At 42.1% G+C, this 21,921-nt stretch overlaps 1 protein-coding gene across 1 annotated transcript in view; it reads left to right on the top strand.

The window, feature by feature from the left end:
• Positions 1-1,305, top strand: part of DTD2 (D-aminoacyl-tRNA deacylase 2) — a 37,538-nt gene extending 36,233 nt beyond the window's left edge. The window contains exon 4 of the mRNA XM_040332292.1: positions 879-1,305. Within this exon, the coding sequence (XP_040188226.1) occupies positions 879-1,204 (326 nt within the window). The 3' untranslated portion in view covers positions 1,205-1,305. The remainder of the gene's footprint in view (positions 1-878) is intronic.
• Positions 1,306-21,921: the final 20,616 nt, after the last annotated feature.

Genomic DNA, 21,921 nt, shown 5'->3' with positions numbered 1-21,921 from the left:
TAACCGTTTCCTATTTTTTCTGGAACCAAAAAAATTGGCTATACATACAACTTAATGTATATAAGGCATAAGGCATCTTCAGATCCTATCAGCCAAAGTGTGTTGAGGTTGGAAAACCATGTCTGAATACTATAGGCCTCCCCTCCCCCAGTAGACCAATGCTGGCAATATGTGCAGAGCCTTCCATCCACCTTTCAAAATAGCCTAAACACGAACAGTTGCACAATGGGACCATTTGTATTTAGGGACTGGTGGCTAACATACGGTATATGCCTTATAGGCATTCGGATCTGGTCAGCACATCTATGGCAACCCTTAGTTTGATGCTATAAGAGCACAGTCAGTAGACATTGTAGCAGGATCCTTTGAGGTCACTGGGTAATAATGGAGCTCAGCTTCCATACAGCCTCATATACCAAGTGAGGCCACTCCGTTGCTAGGATATTTGGTTGAACTAATTATGACATATTTCCCTTTTCAATTGCTTCTGTGTGGCTACTTTTAATTAAAGAGATCTTGTCTAACAGCAAAAGTACCTAATGTGATAAGGCTTAGAAGGAGGCAGCCATTTACTAGCTGATGGCGCATGTTAATTTTGAGGGCGTGAAGAGACGTTGGCTAATACGTATATGGTACATGAGTTTGGTAATAGTTGCTTCCATCAGTGTCCCTTTTATATCCAAATTAAATAGCATAGCCTTAAACTGATCATGTTACTTTAAGAGAAATGGATACTACCTCTTATGTCACATATGTCAAAGGTAAAACCAGGATCCCCTTAGGTATTTGAGGAATGGAACCATGTACATTCTTTTGTTCTTTTGAATATAAAAATTACATTTTTTTTTAGTAACGCTTAAGACGTGTCTGTTTTTCAGTGAACTCAGTGCTGAATGTAAAATTGAGTGAAACGGATACTGGGAAGCGTGTATCAGTCATTGAACTTCCAAGAGACATTCTGATTGTCCCACAGGCAACTCTTGGAGGAAAGTCAAAGGGCCGTTGCATGCAGTACCATTCAAATGCAGACAAGGAGCTTGGTATGGAATTATACGCACAGTTCATTTCTCAGTGTCAGCAAGAATTGAAATCTCACCCAAGGTGGGTGGAAGCTGGTGCTGTGCTGCGTCACGGAACATACGGAAACAGACAAGTTTTGCAGCTCGACACTAATGGACCTTACACGCACTTACTGGAATTCTGAACTCTTTTGACTTCCTAAATTGGGAAAAGGGTTGCCGTCCTCCTTCTACTTCCCTCCTGTGTTAAGTGTAAAAAAAGTAAATATATTTATACAAAAAATAATGACTTTCTCTGAGTTTATCAGTCTGGTATAAGCAAACATGCAACTTTGTATGTGATGCTCACTAAGCTCCAATTTCTGGATTTACGGTGGTTAATAACAAAGCACTAATGTACTTTTCATACTTCCAGATCTTGACAACTCTAAGGCCTCGTACACACGAGGGCACATGTCCGATGAAAACAGTCCGCGGACCGTTTTCATCGGACATGTCCGCTCGGAGTTTCGGTCTGATGGTTGTACACACCATCAAACGGAAATCCGCGCGGACAGGATACGCGGTGACGTGGCAGCGCCGTCGCCGTGACGATGACGCGCCGATGTGCGCAACCCTGGAAGGTCAATGCTTCCAGGCATGCGTTGAATCACTTCGACGCATGCAAGGGCTTTCGGCTGAGCGGACATGTCCGGTGAGTCGTACAGACGACCGAACATGTCCGACGGACAGGCTTCCAGCGGACATGTTTCTTAGCATGCTAAGAAACATTTGTCCGCTGGAAACCTGTCCGATCCGCCGGAAAATTGTCCGGTCGGCCGTACACACGACCGAACATGTCCGCGGAAACTGGTCCGACGGACCAGTTTCAGCAGACATGTTCGGTCGTGTGTACGAGCCCTAATATATGATTTGTTTTTTTTTAAATTTTCCTTTTTTTTTATTTCGTTTCTTTTCCAAGAAAACAAAAAGCAAGAAAGTGATACAGGAAACATAAGAAGAGGACTGAGCATAGTCCTATACATCAACATATATATGAGAATTATATTTATTCTCTCTCTTCAACTCTATTTACTATTCATAGTATCTGTATCACTACTAGTTTCAATCCATTCCTCTATGATAGACCAAATACTTTCTACTTCTAAACTAATTTTCAGACTACCCGAGTATTCCATCTCCCACTAAGTATCCATTTATTCTTTATCTAAAGTACTAATTCCCTCCTTAGTCCCGCAGCACTTCCTTCCTCATTTTATCCCCCCTTTCCCTCCCCCCTCATCCCTACCTCTAGACCCCCTTCTTCCCCCATTCCCCTCCTCCAGCCGTCTATCCTCAGGCCGGAGAGAAGAATTAGGAGAAGAGGAAAAAAAAAAAAAAAAAAAAAAAAAGGGGAAGAAAAATTTTTCTTAACAAGACAATACAAAACACCCCTCCTCTCCTCCGCTATCCTCCATCCGTGCGCAAAATGTTCTCTCTCCTATTTTCCTTCTTTCATCCATCTACTGCCCTTTATCTTATTCTCCTATTAACTTTTTACCTTCCTCCGACTGTAAAAATAATTCCCAAGGTGCCCATATCATTTTAATTTGCTCTTTCTTATCTATTGTTTTTGGGAGGAGTTTCTCCATTATCCCTATTTTCCTTACTTTTTTCAGCCACATAGATATTGGAGGTGCCTCGGGATCTTTCCATTTTGTTGCAATGCAGCTTTTCGCCGCATTTATCAAATGACACATCATTGATCCCTTATATCTCACCGGATATATTTCAGCATGATGTAGTAGAAAAAACGATGGGTCAACTGGAATATGATATTCCGTAAATACTTGTGTAATTCTCCGTACTGTTTCCCAGAATTGTTGTATTATTGGACATCCCCAAAATGTATGTAGCATTGTCCCTTTCTCCCCACAGCCTCTCCAACATCTATCTGACATTTCAGGAAAAAATGTATTTAAACGCGCTGGCGTATAGTACCATCTTGTTAATATTTTATAATTTAATTCTTGTATTTTCGTGCATCTTGAAGAGTTTAATGCTAAATTTATAATATTTTGGCTTTGTATTGGGGAAAAAACTTGGCCTAAATCTCTCTCCCATTTTACTAGGCTCGACATTCTAAAGTCTTCTGGTGGTGCAGTCAATAATGTGTACATTTTAGAGATCATATGGGCTAGTGGTTCCTTTCCTCCACAGTACTCCTCAAACTTTGTAAGTGCCCGTTTATACTTTTCTGCACCATCCAGAGTCTCCAGAAAGTGTCGTACCTGTCGCGCTTGCCATATCGGTATCTCGCCGCTCCCTCCCCTTTGTGCTATTTCTCCTATTGTCATCCACCCCCTTTCCCCCAGAAAGTGGGAGGCTTGAAATCTACCCTTTTCTTTTAATTTCTTGAGTATATGGGATTCCATACCAGGCTGGAATTCTGGATTTCCTATTATTGGGTAGAGGGGGGAATTATTAGTTGAGAAGTTCGGATTATGACATATTTTATTTCCAGTCCATAAAGTTGGTCCTATCGTTGGGTGAGTTTTAACTGTAAGGGGTAACGCAGAATAGCACCATATTGCCCTATCTAACGGTACAGGGCACGTTTGTTGCTCTATAGTGATCCACAATTTATAATCCCCATGTCTACTCCAATCTGCTATCCTGCCCAACTGGACTGCGTGATAGTACTTTAACATATCCGGTGCTGATATCCCTCCCACCTTCTTGGGTAGGATCAATAATTTCCTACCAATCCTGGGCCTTTTACTCCCCCATATAAATTTTGTAAATAAGGCCCGAATTTGATTGAAGTACGACATGGGGATCTGAATTGGTAGAGCTTGAAAAAGATATAAAAACTTTGGCACTACACTCATTTTCAAAATATTAGATCTCCCAAACCAAGAGTGCATCCCTCTACTCCATCCATCTAACATTGTTCTGATTGTACCCAATAATGGCTTAAAATTTAGTTCAAAAGTATCCTTTAAATCTGGTGGCATTTGAGTACCCAAATAATTCAATGCCCTCGTCGTCCACTTAAACTTAAAACTAAATTCCAAGCCATTCTTAATCGACCCTGGCAGAGCGACCCCCATTGCTTCAGATTTATTATAATTTATTTTAAAGTTTGACATCCTCCCGTAGAGTTCTACTTCTTTCATTAAATTTGGAAGGGATATCTGTGGTTTTGTTAGGGAGAAGAGCATGTCATCTGCGTAGGCCGATACTTTATATTCCCTCCCTCCCATTTGAATACCCACTATATCTCTGTTCTGTCGAATCTTGTTTAATAATGGTTCTAATGTCAGTGCAAATAATAAAGGCGACAGGGGGCAGCCCTGCCTAGTACCATTTGTAATTGCTAGAGGCTCAGAGTATACCCCATTCACTTTTACCAAAGCTCTGGGTCCCGCATACACCCCCGCTATCCACTGAGCCATCCGCTCTCCTAATCCCATTTGTTTTACTGTTCCCAACATAAGCTCCCAATTCACTCGATCGAATGCCTTCTCTGCATCTGAGTTCAAGAAAACACTCGATATCTTCTTTTCTTTTACTTGATTTATTAAGTTTAACACTTTAATAGTACTATCCCTTGCTTCTCTATTTGGGATGAACCCGACCTGATCCAAATGTACCAGTTTAGATAAATAGGGCTGTATACGTGATGCCAAGATCTTTGTCAGAATTTTAATATCTACATTTATTAATGATATTGGTCTATAACTGGTGCATGCCCCTGGATCCTTCCCTTCTTTTGGGATAATCGTAATATGTGCTAGTAACGTTTCCGGGGGTAACCTTCTTATTTGTCCTACTGTATTAAACAATTTAGTCATGTATGTCCCTAATAGTGTACTAAAGCTTTTGTAATATTGTATGGTGAACCCATCTGGGCCTGGAGCTTTACCCTGTTTTATTGTTTTCATTATTGATTGCACTTCCTCCAGAGTAATTGGTTTTCCCAAATCTCTTCGCTCTGGAGATGTTAATCTAGTCAGACCTGCTGAAGATATATATTTCTCAACAGCCCCAGAGGGGTTCTCCTTCCCTTGAAGGTTATATAACGCGGCGTAGTATTTCCTAAATTCTTGTGCTATTTCTTTTGAAAGGTGGAATTTTTTATCTTCTTTGGTTTTAATAAATGGGATATATGACCGTGACTGTAATTTTTTCAATTTTTTTGCTAGTAACTTCCCACATTTATCACCTGAGTCATATGTCATCTTCTCTGCATATTGTAGAACCGCTTCAGCCTTATATCTCAAGAGATCCGCTACTTGTCTTCTTAAATGTGTTAATTCAATTCCTATACCCGTTTCTGTCTTTTTTTTATGTTGTATCTCCAATCTCTGTATCTTTTCTAATAGTTCTTTTATTTGTTTTTCTCTAGCTTTCTTAACTCGGGAGCCATGTTTAATTAAAACCCCTCGGATCACTGATTTATGGGCTTCCCAAACTATTCCCGGATCACTTTCTTCATTATCATTTGTCTGGAAATACCACGTTATTTCTTTTTTTACGTCTTCAATTATATCGGGATTCTGTAGTAAACTCTCATTTAATTTCCACCTCCGCTCTGACGTCTGAGTTCCCTCTCCCCAAGTTATTTCCATTGTTACTGGGGCGTGATCTGTCCAAGTTATATTTCCAATTGAAATGTCCTTTATCAAGTGTAGACACTGATGAGGTATCAAAAATAGATCTATTCTTGAATATATTTGATGTGGGTTTGAAAAATATGTATAGTCTTTCTCTCCTGCATGTAATGTGCGCCATCCATCTACTAACTGAAATTCAAATAGTTTTTTTATGATTTGTTTCCTAATTTTATTTGATACTGACGACGTCCCTACTGAGGTATCTTCCTTTGGGTTCAGAGCTATATTCAAATCTCCACCACATATCAATTTGCCCTCTTTAAAGTGCATCAGTTTAGTAATCACCTTTGATAAGAAACTATCTTGATGTATGTTCGGTGCATAAATCGTCGCTAATGTTACATTCTCGCCCCCTATTTTCCCTTTAAGAAATAAGAATCTCCCTCCTGGATCTGCGTATTTATCCGTTAAGGACCATGGTATTCTACTTGCTATTAGGATTGCCACCCCTTTACTTTTAGCTTCCTTATTAGAGGCCTGGTATACATTGGGAAAATTCCTGTTTTGAAGATATGTAGATACCCCCTCTTTAAAATGTGTTTCCTGAATAAATCCTATATCCGTTTTGAGAGATTTTAGTTCGTTTAATAATATTTTCCGCTTCTCTGGGATATTGAGTCCTCTAACATTTAGAGATGTGATCCTTATTGTATCCATCTAACGCACCCGGATTGGCCGGTAGCTGAGAGAGGGGGGGGGGGGGGGGAACAGACAACAATGAAGAAAAAAAAAAAAAAAAAAAAAAAAAAAAAAAGGGGGGAAAAATAAATAAATAATTAATTAAATAAAAAATAAAAATAAGGAGAGAGCTCAACCAACTCCTCCTATAGGGGTCTTATGAGGTACGAATTTTATGTTACGGCTTCTACGTGGGATTTCAATTATCCCGTAGTTACCGAAAATAGGGGGAATTGACCTCCAAAGGCTAGAGTGGCTAAGCTCCTGCTGCCCTTCCTCACTATATTAAATTCCTCTTTAAACCCTTCCAGTCTTATTTACCCTGTGATCTCCCCTTTCTCCTTTCCCTTCTCTTACTCTTCTCCCTTCCCTCCTTTCCCCTCCCCTTCACTTTCTGATCTCTATATTAGTATCCCTCCCCTACCTCCAAAATCCTTCAGCCTTCCCCTTTCCCCATTCCCATTTCCTCATAATTCTCTTTTTTATATACACCCATCATTGACATATCTAGTTTTCACTTCATAACCCATATACTTTAACAGGTTATTTTCACATTAATAGAAAGTCAAACATTAATATCATTGTTGTTCATGATCCTCTTATTTCCTATATCATTATTGAGTTAAATTTATGAGTATCCCTTCTATTTATTAAATCTAGTATAAATCTTTTCCCTTCCAACCTCCCCCCCTTTTTCTTATATATTCATCATCTCTTCTTTTCCATAGTTCCCCCCTTCTGTTTCTCTCCTTATCCCTTTTTCTTCTTTTCCCCTTTTTTAATACAGCATCTTCATATTCCCAGCCTTGACCCACCTGAACCTCCTTATGTGCATTACCTAATCCCCACTATGTGAAAGTGCAGATTCTCAATTTAAAACTGTGTTTTATGTGACGTGCTATTAACTTAATTATGTCACTTTTATTTCCCATGTCTCACTCCCCCCCCCCCCCGTTGTCCTTATATTTATTTATTAAAAAAAGAGAAAAAAAAAAAAAAACAAAGAAAAATATTCTTTCATATGTACAATAGTGCCAATAATCTCCCTTTCTACCCCCCTCCCCCTCCCCCCATAGACTAACCCCTCTCAATATTCTTATATGTGTACAGTGATGTACGTGGTCAAGTGTTTAATTTATTTGTGTTTCAAAAAAAAAAAAAAAAAAAAAAAAAAAAAAAATAAAAAGCCCAGGGTGGTCTATCCTGATCTATTTAATAATATATAGTGCTGTATTATTTATATTCTCTTGTATATTCATTCTAACATATTTTTTTTATCCTCTCCTATTTCGGACATAACTAAACATTCCAATAAGGGTTCCATATCCACATATGAATAAAAAAGAAGGGGGTCAATTGGGGGGGGGGTTCATGTCCAGACTTTACATTGATACCTTCATGGGAGGAGAAAGAAAAAAAAAAAAAAAAAAAAAAAAAAATGGGAATGTATACAGTCCATACCATCAATTCATATTTCCCCTTCTCCTCGTTCCAAAAAAAAAAATCTTGACAGAGGGAAGAGAAAAAAAAAAAAAAAAAATAAGGGGAAAAACACTCACAGTTTTCCATTTCCCCAACCCAGTCTCTATATTTTATTTCAATTTTCTTCTATTCTTCTACGTTGTGGTTCTCGACCTCTCTCTAGGCCACCTTTCCGACGTGATCTTTCCATTGGTTGTAGCCAATCTGGGACCTCTATCTTTTCTGTTCCCAGAAAATTAAACAGCTCTGGAAGTTCCGACGGTTCAGACAGTAAAAAAGAAAGTTGGCCTTTTTTAACCAATAATGTAATCGGGTATCCCCAGCTATAAGTCCCGCCCCCCGATTTAATTTTTTCCAAAAGCGGTCGCAATTGCGACCTCCGTTGTAAAGTAGCCCATGAAAGGTCCGGGAGAATCTTTATTGTCATTCCTTCAAATTTCATTACCTTTACCTCCCACGCCTTGCGGTTAATTATTTCTTTATGGGCATAATGATGGAAGCGGCCTATCACATCTCTGGGTCTTGCTGGGTCATTGGGCCGGGGCCCCAGGGCCCTATGTAGTCGATCAAATTCAATCTGTTTCTGTTCCTGTATTAATTCCGCCCCTAGCTGCTGGCATATTGTTTTAACTACTCTTTGTAGAGATTCTCCCTCAATTTCTTCCGGTATCCCTCTAAAACGTAAATTTAGCCTTCGACTTCTATCTTCAATTTCTTCAAATTTCAGATATATCGCTGGACTCTGTAGTCTATAGGGGGATTCTTTTTCCCTTATCTCTTCTAGCTTAGTTACCCGATCTTCCAACTTCACCACCCGTGTCCCTTCTTCTGAGATTTTTTCTGAAAGGGCTTGCATCTCAGATCTGATTAACTGCATTTCTTTCCGGTGTCCCTCCTCTAGTCGGGTCACCAATGTTTCCATCTCATCCCTTGTTGGGAGAGCCTGAAGAATCGCCATTTCATCTCTCGTTGGTAATGCCTGCAGAATCGCCATTAAATCTAATCCACCTACACTATTTTCAACCATTTTCTTATACTCCCTACTCCTTATCTCTTCCTGTTCTTGCTCCCCTTCCATCGCCTGTGATGTAGTAAGGCTCATCCGGGGTGCTGCTCTCGAAATTTCCGGGTACTCTGTCCCCCTTGTCTCAATCACTGAGGCTCTTGCAGTAGCTGTAGCTGCTCTTGTACGTAGGAAGTAGTCTTTAATTTCTGGCTGTGTCAGTGGGGTCAATATTTTTTTGGTTTGAATCTGTTGCTGCTTTAACTGTAGGTTCCTTGCCTTTTTTTCATTTACTACATTCATCCCAACTGCAGCGAGCGAGATAAATACTGCCCAGTCTCCCTGGTTTTCCCCTTTACACTTTATCCAGTCAACAAAGTTCAAGAAAAAGGTCCTGTTATATTCACCATTATCTTCCAGGGACTATATATCACAAATCTTAAAACACCACCTGTAGCCTGTCTCCCCTTTTTCCGTTATATCCCCCTTATATGATAGGCTCACAGTCTCATGGGCTCGCTTACTTCATATCCACTGCCACTGCCTCCAGGCTTCTGTGCTTCCTTAAAAGCCCCCCCTTTTTATTGTCCTGATCTCTTTCTTAATGACAGTGTTTAGTATATATATAATCCACCAAGGATTGTTTGCCGGGAAAGAAAATAGTCAATTAATAATATTTTCCTCAAAGTTTTGAAAGGCAAAGCAAACCAACACAAAAAAAGTCCTTCATGCAGCAGTGAAAGGCATTCACCAATGAGATCTCAAAAAAGACATAAAGCTTGACTCATTTTTTAGGGAAGTGTGAGTAAAACACAAAAAAAAAGTTAGAAGGATTGCTATTAAGAACAAATTAATCCTTTTTTTTTTTTTTTTACAGCCGCAGCAACTCCTTACTCACACACTTCACCCGTCCCTCTTCGGTGCCTCCGGATCACTTGTGCCGCCCAGTATTCCCGGCTGCAGTTGCTGCAATGATCTACGGGGGTCCGTTCCTCCTTCCGCCTCTCGTTCACCGCCGACTTCTCCCCCTCCTCGCAACGTGTCAGTGCGGCGGTATGTGTCGGCTATCTCCGCTCCCCCGTTCAAGCTCCCTGCTCTGGATCTCTCCTCCACCTTCTCGCACCGCACGCTCAGCAGTCTCCGCCTTCTCACACCACTCGGCTCCACTCACCCACACAGAGGCTCTGAACGGCTCCAGATGACCGGGGTGCTGTTCTGTCCGGAATCCGAGATTATAGTCAGGCAGAATTCAGGCTTCAGGTAGGCTCGGGCTCCGCTTCACAGGCTCCAAAGTTCTATAGCAGTTCTATAGCAGTGCAGCGTAAAAGTATAACATAGAAGTTTTTTTTTTTCAGGGTTTCAAACTTTCCATACTTTTCGGGCTACACATATGTTTAGCGAGGCAAGGTGCAGCTCAGCTCAGCAGGTGTTTCCTCGCTCCGCCATTGTTAGGCCACTCCCCGCCCTAATATATGATTTGATAAGGGTTTATACGTATAAATACAGTACATAGAGCCCAATGTTAAACAGGGTGCATGGTGGGCATTGATGTGACTGGGACACTTGACTCGGTATACATGGACAGTCTATTGTATTATATCATTTAATATGAATGCATCATAGGAAATGGCCTACAATTACTCTTTTGATGCTGTGTACATGTGCAATTGATTTGCTTCCAAAGCCTCATTCTTTCCACCAGCCTGTGACTGGACAGGTGAAGGCACAGCACCAGCAGAATTATAGGAGCTCCTGGCATTCTCTCTGCTCTTCTTCCTGTGAGTATGGTTTTTGCCAGATCATGGTTGGTATCTAGAGCTTATCCTCCCTCTCCCAGTCTGGATGCTTGTGTAACAAGTCTCAACCCCCAAGTGTAATAAAAGTCATAAAAAAATAAAGGAAAAAAAAGACGAAATAAATACATTAAAAGGGCAAACAAAAATACAGCAATATGCCGTTTAAAGGGTTTGTTACCCCAACACTTCATATTCCTGATATGTGGCTGCTGTACCGTGTGCTTGTATGAGAAAGTATCCTGTTCTCTTTGTTTTGTTTTGCTTCCTTATATGAAATCCCTTAGGTACCTGTACACACTAGAAATAACTTTGGAGGTTTTTTTTTTTTTTTAAGCAAAATGCCAAATGATGAAGTAGAAAAGTTTTTTTTAGAGCAGGTAGCTTTTGTATTTGTATTGAGATTTACATTTGCAAAACTGTTATTAATTATGCAAAATAAACAGAGTTGTCATTCAACTTAATAGGTTCTGTGCTTTCAGAGAATATATCTTTGGGGTTCTTATGCATACTTTTAAGTTTATGATGTGCATGTGACAAATAGAATTAGTTCAACCATTTAAACCATGCGTGTTAAACCCAAGGCCCGCCAGGCCATTTCAGGTGGCCCTCGCACCTCTCCGGCACCCCCCTTGTGCCCGCCTCTACCTTGATTCTACAGTTGGCAGCGGACAGTACTCCTCCTACAGATCCAGCACCTATTTGTGCAGCTGCAGCACCCCCTTGTCTCCTCCACCCCTGGTTCTTGCATTCAGTAGACTCCGGCAGCTAACTTTAGCTGCACTTTCTGTATCCCATCTCTGCCCCCAGCTTATTTCTGGTAGCAGCACAAAGTAAGTGGGGTGCACTGTGATATAAGGGAGGGTAAGGACTTTTGATGGTGCAGGGGCTTTGACATCTGATGTAAGGGGGTTGTGGTGCTCTGGACATCTGCTGAGAATAATACAGTTTTATGCCATATGAAAAGGAGAGTCGCACACCGCTGGTTTCATTCATAAGAAACTTTATTGGAGACTGCTCCGACCTGACACAATGGCAGAACCATGTTCTGTCTGAGTAGTCTCCAAAAAAGTTTCTTGTAGATGATATCAGCTGTGTGCAACGCTCCTTTTCAGACTTGCATCATTTGCTACAGGAGTATGAGTGAGCTCTGTGCTGGTCTGTACCTGCCCTTCACAGCTTAAAGGGGTTATAAAGGTTCACTTTTTATTTTCTAAATAGGTTCCATTAAGCTAGTGCATTGTTGGTTCACTTACCTTTTCCTTCGATTTCCCTTCTAAATGTTTTTTTCTTTGTCTGAATTTCTCACTTCCTGTTTCTCCTCAGTAAGCTTGCCCCCATCGTCCGAGCTGTTCTGGCTGGGGGTTAGTCAGCCAGAACAGCTTACTGAGGAGGAACAGGAAGTTCCTCATTGGATGAGGGGGTGGCAGAGGGTATGACAATGAAGTCAGGGGAAGTCAGTCTCCTGTAACAAAGTTAAATTAATTGAAATATCCCTTTCCTGCATTATAAATGGGTAAGCAAAAGAGGTTCTCAGATCAGCAGGTTCCAGACATATGCCATTGGGCTGAACTGGTGCATTACAGCAATGTCTGGGTAAAAATATGAAGCCCTGAGCAGGTAATTCCTGTTTGCATTTAAAGAGGAGTTCCAGTAATATTTTTGTTTATTAAAAGTCAGCAGCTACAAAAAGTGTAGCTGCTGACTTTTAACAGCCACTCACTTGTCCAACGATCCAGCGATGCACTCACTCGCACTGTGTTCTCCCCATTTCCTCCCTTGGCGGCACCGGCATCTCTACTATGGGCACCCGGCTGTGACAGCTTGTGGCTTCACAGCCAGGTGCCCACTGCGCATGCGTGAGCGGTGCTGCACTCTGTGACTGGTCCTGAAGTCTTCTAGAACCTGTCATGTGTCCCAGAAGACTTCAAGTGAAAAAGTAGTGTCACACAGAAGAACGGGGAAGGTGTGTTTACACACACCTCTCCCCAATCTTCAGCTCCTGTGACCGATCGCAGGACATTGGCGGCGATCGGATTCACGGGTCCCGTGGGCGTGGTCACGGAGCTTCGGACCGGGTCGTGAGCTCGCCGCCGCGCTCGCGACACCACGGCTGGGCTCTTAACCACTTGCTTACTGGGCACATATACCCCCTTCCTGACCAGAGGACTTTTTGTGATTCGGCACTGCGTCGATTTAACTGACAATTGCGTGGTCGTGCGACGTGGCTCCCAAACAAAATTGGCATCCTTTTTTCCCCACAAATAGAGCTTTCTTTTGGTGGTATTTGATCACCTCTTAATTTGTGTACAGTGTTGCATGACTGCTCAATTTCCAGTTATAGTAGCATAGTGCCAAATGGCAAAACATTCCCTGGTCATAGTTACATAGTTAGTCAGGTTGAAAAAAGACACAAGTCCATCCAGTTCAACCACAAAAAAATAAACAAACAAAATAAAAAACACAGTACAATCCCATACACCCAACTCCATACCCACAGTTGATCCAGAGGAAGGCAAAAAACCCAAGCAGAGCATGATCCAATTTGTACAGCAGGGGAAAAAATCCCTTCCTGATCCCCCGAGTGGCAATCGGATTTACCCTGGATCAACTTTACCTACAAATCTTAGTACTCAGTTATATTATCTACATTTAGGAAAGTATCCAGGCCTTTCTTAAAGCAATCTACTGAGCTGGACAGAACCACCTCTGGAGGGAGTCTGTTCCACATTTTCACAGCTCTTACTGTAAAGAAACCTTTCCGTATTTGGAGGTGAAATCTCTTTTCCTCTAGACGTGAAGAGTGCCCCCTTGTCCTCAGTGTTGACCGTAAAGTGAATAACTCAACACCAAGTTCACTATATGGACCCCTTATATATTTGTACATATCATATCCCCCCGTATTCTTCTCTTCTCAAGAGTGAATAAATTCAGTTCCTCTAATCTTTCCTCATAGCTGAGCTCCTCCATGCTTCTTATCAGTTTGGTTGCCCTTCTCTGCACTTTCTCCAGTTCCCCGATATCCTTTTTGAGAACTGGTGCCCAAAACTGAACTGCATATTCCAGATGAGGTTCTTACTAAATGCCACTAAAAACATCATCGGGACTCTGCGTAATAGCACAGCACCCAATGATATCATCCCCACTAAACTGCTGAAAGAAAGTGCCGATATACTGGCACCAGCTATCACGCAGCTCATTAACCAATCATTCAAGGAGGGCATGGTGCCCACCTTGCTAAAACAAGGTACAATAAAACCAATTCTAAAAAAAAACTACCCTCGACCCCAAAGACCCAAACAACCGGAGGCCCATAACAGCTCTAAATGTCTTCTCCAAGGTAATGGAGAAAGTAGTTGTACAACAGCTGCAACTGCATTTAGACACCCATAAATTACTCGATCCGTTTCAATCAGGCTTCCGTCCGGGTCACGGAACAGAAACGGCGCTGCTTAAAATATGGGATGACGCTCTAGAGGCCGCAGACGAAGGAGAATCTTGTCTCCTGATACTGCTGGACCTAAGCGCGGCTTTTGACACTGTAGACCATGGACTACTACTGGCTAGGCTAGCTGAAGTAGCCGGAGTCGCTAATTGTGTTTTACCCTGGTTCTCCTCCTTCTTGGAAAACCGATCACAAATAGTGAAACTGGGGTCTTTCACTTCTGAAAAACGTACGGTGTCATGCGGAGTCCCTCAGGGATCTCCCTTATCGCCCGTATTGTTTAATATCTATCTTCGCCCGCTCTTTGAAATCATCAGTAACCAGAAGTTACTTTACCACTCCTATGCAGACGACACACAACTGTATTTCCGCATCTGCAACAAAAAGGATCATTCTCTTGGACTAGAGAAATGCCTCACTCTAATAGATAACTGGATGACAAACAGTTATCTTAAACTCAATGGTTCGAAAACGGAACTTCTCCTGTTTCACGCTAACCGGAAAAATCACCCCGCGTCAACATGGACTCCCCCACCCATTCTGGGTAAAACTATCACCCCTAGCACCAAAGTCAAAAGTCTCGGAGTCGTTTTCGATACCTACATGACAATGGATGCACAAATAGGGTCAGTAGTCAGCGGATCCCACCATCTGCTGCACCTACTACGCAGACTCACGCCCTTTATCCCGAAAGAGGACATTGCAGTCGTGGTGGGAACAATCATCAATTCCAGACTCGACTACGCAAATGCCCTCTATCTAGGACTCCCCAAATACCAAATCACTCGTCTGCAAGTCGTTCAAAATACGGCCGCTCGACTAGTGACTGGGAAAAAACCATGGGAATCAATCTCACCTTCGCTGAGATCCCTTCATTGGTTGCCGGTAAAAGACAGAATCACTTACAAGGCACTCTGCCTAATACATAAGTGTATTCAAGGCAACGCCCCCCAATATCTATGCGAAAAAATAAAAGCCCATAACCCCAATCACATTCTGCGATCCACCAATCAAAACCTCCTCCAGATACCCAAGGCCAGATACAAGTCCAAAGGAGATCGAAGATTTGCAGTCCAGGGACCTCGCCTGTGGAATGCACTACCAACCACCATCCGACTGGAGTCGGACCACTTGGCCTTCAGGAGAAAGATTAAAACCCATCTCTTCTGAGGTCAAGGGGTTCCTTACCCATGAAATGGATACAGCGCCCAGAGGCGATTCAGTTCGCATGTGTTTTGCGCTTTACAAGTCTCTCTCTCTCTCTCTCTCTCTCTCTACTAATGATTTGTACAGGGGCAAAATGATATCTCTCTCTCTCTCTGGAATCCATACCTCTCTTAATACAAGAAAGGTCTTTGCTCTCTTTGGAAACCGCAGCTTGGCATTGCATGCCATTTTTGAGCTTATGATCTACCAAAACCCCCAGATCCTTCTCCACTACGGATCCCCCCAGTTCTACTCCTAGTATGTATGATGCATGCATATTCTTAGCCCCCAAGTGCATAACATTTATCAACATTAAATCTCATCTGCCACATAGTCGCCCAATTAGACAGAGCATTGAGGTCGGCTTGTAAATTGGAGACATCCTGTAAGGACGTTATTCCACTGCATAGCTTGGTGTCATCTGCAAAGACAGAAATGTTACTTTTGATCTCAGACCCAATATCATTTATAAAGATATTAAAAAGTAAGGGTCCCAACACTGAACCTTGGGGTACATGAAGGGGGTAAAACCTCCGGAGCTTAAGTGGTTAAAAAGGAATGTTTAGATTTGTAACATACGCTGTTTTCTATTTACACACTAATGCCAATAACATAAAAGAACTGTCTAGGACATACTGTATATTTTAGTTGAACAAGTATGCATAGAAACCCTAGAATTTTTTATCGCTTTCCTTTTGTAAATATAAATATAAGTACAGTAATGTCTATAGGACACACGTTTGATAGTGTTATTTAATGATTTCAAAATAGGTGATATTATTCCCTCTCTGTGTTTTCACATGGATTGGTCAATACACAAGGAAAATGGAGGAAGACGTACATTCCAGGAACTGATGCTGTCATTCTTGAAGGAAATGATTCATAAAGGGCAAGTCTGTAAGGAATCACGTTTTTCTTGTATGAAAGGATATGTCATACTTTAGAACCACTATTATGTACCATTTTCCCTTCATGATTATTGGTGTGTGTTTCCACATTGTTCTGTGATTTGTGTTACTCAGAAAAGCAGCTGATTAAGTAAAAACATTACATTCCCTACAGCTTGCACTGCATTGGGCTAGGCACTCCCTGATATGAGGAGCAGCTATGGGACATTTAGGCTCCGTTCACACTAGCCCAAGTCTAAAGTCGCATGACTTTTAGTGCAACTTTGGAGTCCAAATTTGATACGACTTTGATGTGACTTTTTACACTCTGTGGCATTGAAGTGGTATCAAAGTCGGACCAAAGTAGTGCAGGAACCTTTTCTAAAGTCGGACAGATCAGTGTAGTATCAGTTACGATCACTCTCATAAGAAACTTTGAATTTCATCTGATTTGGGGTCTCACAAGTCGAATCCAATGTCGCATGAGTGTGAACCATGCCTAAGGGACATGCTATTTGGATTATTCTGTTGCTGGTAAAACTTTACCAGCAGTATGATCACTGGAATTTAGCTTCCATCATCACATGAAGTAGAGACCCCATAGGATATATAAGAAGAATAATGGCCTCATTGATAAATGTTAAATGGATTGGTTGGCGTGTTCTGCTGGTGGGACATGGGTACAATCTGGGTTGGAACCAAACTGCTCATATTACTCCCAGGGCCGCCTTATACAGTTTAAGGCATGGGCCCCCTGTAGCAGAGAACCAGGGGGTGCTGCCGCCGCAAATTGAAAAGTGGGGGGGGGGGGGGCACCACAAATTGAGAATGGGGGTGGGGCCGCCGCAAATCGAGAAGCAGGGCGGGGGCTGCCGCCGCGAATTAAAGTCGGGGGGCTTTTGGTGCTGACGGAAAAAAAAGGGGGATGCCATCCAGGGGCCCTGGGGACCACTGGGCCCCTTAGAGGTCAGGGGGGACTTTGCGTGCTGACAGAAAAAAAGGGGGGATACTATCCGGGCCCCTGGGGACCACCGGGCCCCTTACAGGTGTACTGCCTTTACCCCCCTGATGGCGGCCCTGATTACTCCCAGTTAATATCTTTATCAATTGTGCAAAGCAAAGTAGTACTGCCACAACATTTGTGCACTGCAGTCAGTCAAAGCATTCTAAGTGCTTGGTCATCTTGTCATAGGTCACTTGGGCAACGGTAGTGGATGCATAATGAAGTATCGCTGCATTCTGAACCTGTTTTCGAACATTTTCTCTGCACAGTTCTGCAGTGTGTGGATGGATGAGACAGCATACTGTTCCATGTCTTTACATTTCTGTCGGTGACATTGATATATAGCACAGTGGACTTGGAATTTCTACTGGTGTACTGTAAGCAGTCTCTGGCAGAAGTCTGGGAAAATAATTTGTAACTTAGCAGCTTTGTAATGTGACAGCAGAAAGTTTGAAGTTTAAGCGCTAACACACAATATAGAAAAGTGCAATTTGTTTACGCTATTATATATTCTTTCATTTTGGAATTACCATTTTCCCTAATAAAAATAATGTGTCCTGCTCCCGCTACCTCTTGGGAGGATGAAGAGGCAAAGATGGCTGCGTGTTGCAGTAAAATAGCTGGGCAAAGCTGGATTTGCTGGGCAAGTGAGCATGTCTGAAGAGAACCCAGCATAACAGGTAAGGCAGAATGGGTTGGGAAGGGATGGGGGTGAAGTTCCTCTTTCAGATAACAAAGATACAAGCCTTACGGATAACATAGATTGTATCTTCAGGCTGCAGACGGCTGTCCCTCCTCTCCCTTAAAGTCACCGCTGGTCACATGACTGGACCAGAGCGCCCTGAGAATAGGTAAGTATAAGCATCTTTCTTTTACAGGGTAGTTAGAATAAGAGTTAGAAGCAGAGGGGAGCAGATTTAGGATTAGATAGTTATAGCCTAGACTTCCGCTTTAATGCCTAGATTCACGTAAGTTGCCGCAACTTTGCGGCGGTGTAGCTTAAGGCATTTTAGCTACGCCGCTGTAAGTTAGCGAGGCAAGTACATGATTCACAATGTACTTGCCTGCTATGTTACGGCGGCGTAGCCTAAAGCGGGCGGGCGTAAGGGCGCGGAATTCAAATGTGTGTAAGGGGGGCGTGTTTTATGATAATAAGGCTTGACCTTACGTTTTTGACGTTTTTCTTTACTGCGCATGCGCCGGGCACCTACATTTCCCAGTGTGCATTGCAGCTAAGTACGCCGCACGGGCCTATTGATTTTGACGTGGGCGTAAACGACGTACATCCCGATTCACGGACGACTTACGCAAACGACGTAAAAATTTTGAATTTCGTCGCGGGAACGGCGGCCATACTTAACATTACTATTCCATGTAGGGCTAAGCTCTAACTTTAGGCGGCCTATCTCTAACGTAAACGGCGTAAAAGTACTGCGTCGGCCGGGCGTACGTTCGTGAATCGGCGTATCTACTCATTTACATATTCTACGCCGACCGCAATGGAAGCGCCACCTAGCGGCCATCCGAAATATTGCAATCTAAGATAGGACGGCGCAAGCCGTCGTATCTTAGATATGTTTAAGCGTATCTCTGTTTGAGCATACACTTAAACATAAGTCGGCGTAGATTCTGAGTTAGGTCGGCTTATCTACTGATAAGCCGGCCTAACTCTTACTGAATCTACCTAAAAGTATCCTTAAAACGTATTTATTTTTTTATTACAGGTACAGTGGAACCTTGGATTACGAGCATAATCTGCAGAGAATGCATTCCAGGAGAATGCTTGTAATCCAAAGCACTCGCATATCAAAGCGAGTTTCCCCATAGAAGTCAATGGAAACAAAGATAATTCGTTCTGGAGAGCCTCGGAAATACTCGGGGACAGCTCAGCTGATCTCGGAAACCCTCTGAAAGGTTCGGAAACACTCGGGAACTGAGTATTTTCAAGTGATTCCGAGTATACCTGAAAGGCTCTGAACCGTTCCGAGTGTCACCGGCGTCCTCGCACCTCAGGACAAATGCGGTACTGCACACCCCATTAGCTTGAATTCTGCTTGTTTTGCGAGACAACACTCGCAAACCGAGTCAGAATTTAAAAAAGTTGCTTGTTATTCAAAATGTTCCTTAACCGCATTACTCATAAACCAAGGTTCCACTGTACTTATATAGTGCTATTAATATATACAGCGTTTTACATATATATTGTACATTAACATCAGTCCCTGCCCTTAAGGAGCTTTTAATCTAAGGATATGTAGAAATCAGTGGCGGCTGGTGTTTTTTTGTTTTGGGGTGGCAAACCACCCCCACCCCCTACTGTTTGCCAGTCCACAGGCACTTACACGATCAGCGGGGTTCATCGGGCAGGGGGAGACGGGCTGCAGCAGGATGGCATTTTCCTCTGAGATCACGGCGGCTTCCGCCGCACCTCTCCTCCCCTTCTCCTAGGCATCCAATTGGATCGCCTAAGCTTTCAGCCAATCGGGAACCCACACTTCCTGATTCATTTGCTTTTCTAATACATCTGGGTCGACTGCGATCGCAATGCTCTGCCCTTCAAGTCCATCTTTTTTTATGCCTATTAGAGCCTATGGCTCATGCACAGCATGAATCTATCCATTATACATGCACAGGCCGCCACTGGTAGAAAAGTCTTATTTGGACAGAGAACTCAACAGCGAGAAGGTTTCTGTTGTACGAGAAAGTGCTAGAGACTGCTCCCCCTTTCAGGGAATGTATCTGGTATAAAATGTCCCCTTGCCAGTATGTTTGGCTTTGGGATCACATGCAGTAAATTCTGATGGCTTTTGCCATAGTATTGCATAATATGATGGTGGGATAATTTACAGCATTTTATGAGTGACAGTTAATCAGATGTCAATATTAGTTGCATGTTTGCACTTTAAATGAATGTTTTTGCTCTCATTTGGGAATTTCAGATACATGTGCACATATCTGCCAGAACACATACTTTACACATGTTTCTTACACGTTATAGTGTCTGAAGACAAAGAACATGGGAAAGTCATTAATGCTGCTGCAGCACACTCTACTGGTAATTCCAGACAACAGTGTGTATTGTACAGACACTTTTACATAGGAAACTGTATACATGATCGCACACTACAACATACCTGCTGCCAGGATACAGTCATCTTGTGAAAAACTAGTCACATTAATAAAAAATATTTGAAAATAGAAAAACTAGTCACATGAGCTTGAAACACCTTTCAGGCACCTGAAATGGACAATTATAAATGCTGTCTTGTTCAGTTAGGCCTCGTACACACGGTCAGACTTTCCGAGAAAAAAAGTCAGACAGGCTTTTTTTTCCTCGGAAAAGCCGGCCGTGTGTAGCCCCCATCGTATTTTTTTGGTCAGAAGTCCGACGGACCTTAGATAGAGAACCTGGGGCCAAATCCTCAAAATTCTTTTTTTTTATCAATACATTTTTATTGGGTTTATCAATTTACAACACTTGAGATAGTTGCATTCAATATACAACTTGAGTAGTATAAATCATCATGTACAGGCAAACATTTAACAGAAAAAGAATACGGTACTCAGCGACCTAGGCCAGTCTACCCCAATTGGGTACAAACTGTAGGACTGGGAGGTCACCAAGATGATCAGAGGTACACCTATACAGCTAAAGTAAAGACAAATAAAGGAGGGGGGGAAGGGATGGAGAAAATTGAAATAAAGGCTGCCGTTAGTCATTATCTATACCAAAGATTCAGTATTTTATACTGTTATTCTTCAGACTATAGGAAGATTATTAAAGTAAGGAATCTTTTAAATATTTGGAAGCTTTCGGGTGGGTTAACCACATTTTCCATTTTCTACGATAGGGGATTATAGAATTATTCTTATAGGCTAATAATAGTTCTAATTGAGCTTGGGTGTTTAATCTGGTGATGACCATTGGTAGGTTTGGGGCATCTGCGGATTTCCATAGAGAGGCCACTGTAATTCTTGAGGCTATCAAAATATGTAAGACAATAGTCCTATACAAAGTGGGGTATTTGTCTAGATCTATACCTAATAATGCGTTAGTAGGAGTAAGCTTGGTAAGGTTGCCCGTAAGATTGGCGATAAAGGATGAGATAGAGTTCCAAAAACTTTTTAGAGTCTTGCAACTCCAAAGCGTGTGCAGGAGGTTTCCCGTTTGCTCGTTACATTTCCAACAGATGTCGGATGCTGTTGGATAAATTTTGGATAACTTGTATGGTGTTAAGTACCATCTATTAATTATTTTTTGGGCATTATCCCAGTGTTCAATGCAAGAGGATGACTTACTTATTGTTTGAAATGCTTTAATCCACTGAGTCGGGGAAAAAATTTGGTCCAGATCCTTTTCCCATTTCAGCATATTTGTGTTTTTGGTAAAGAGTTGGGAGGATAAGACATCGTAGAAGAAAGATATACCTTTCTTTTTATCATTTTTCTGAGGAGAGAGGAACTCCCAAAGGTTCATAGGGATTTCGATCAAATTACTGGGAGAGAAATCTTTCAGTCGGGCACACTTACCAATCTTATTCTCGATGATGTTCTTAACATTAGGGGGTAGGTTCTGGTATAGATTATATCCATTACTGATCCACTCGTTTACAGAGAATCTGATTCTGCAATAATTAATGACTTCTGTGGGAAGATGTAATTTAGCCTTTTTCTCTACATGCCTGGTTTTTGAGAGAATGTGTTTCCAAGCGAATAAAGTAGTTTTAATGCTTATTAGGTTGGGGAT

Source organism: Rana temporaria, chromosome 13 (assembly GCF_905171775.1).
Source record: "Rana temporaria chromosome 13, aRanTem1.1, whole genome shotgun sequence".
In the NCBI taxonomy this organism is placed as follows: domain Eukaryota; kingdom Metazoa; phylum Chordata; class Amphibia; order Anura; family Ranidae; genus Rana; species Rana temporaria.
The sequence above is the reverse complement of the archived record's forward strand: the minus strand, read 5'-3'. Positions and strand labels throughout refer to the sequence as shown.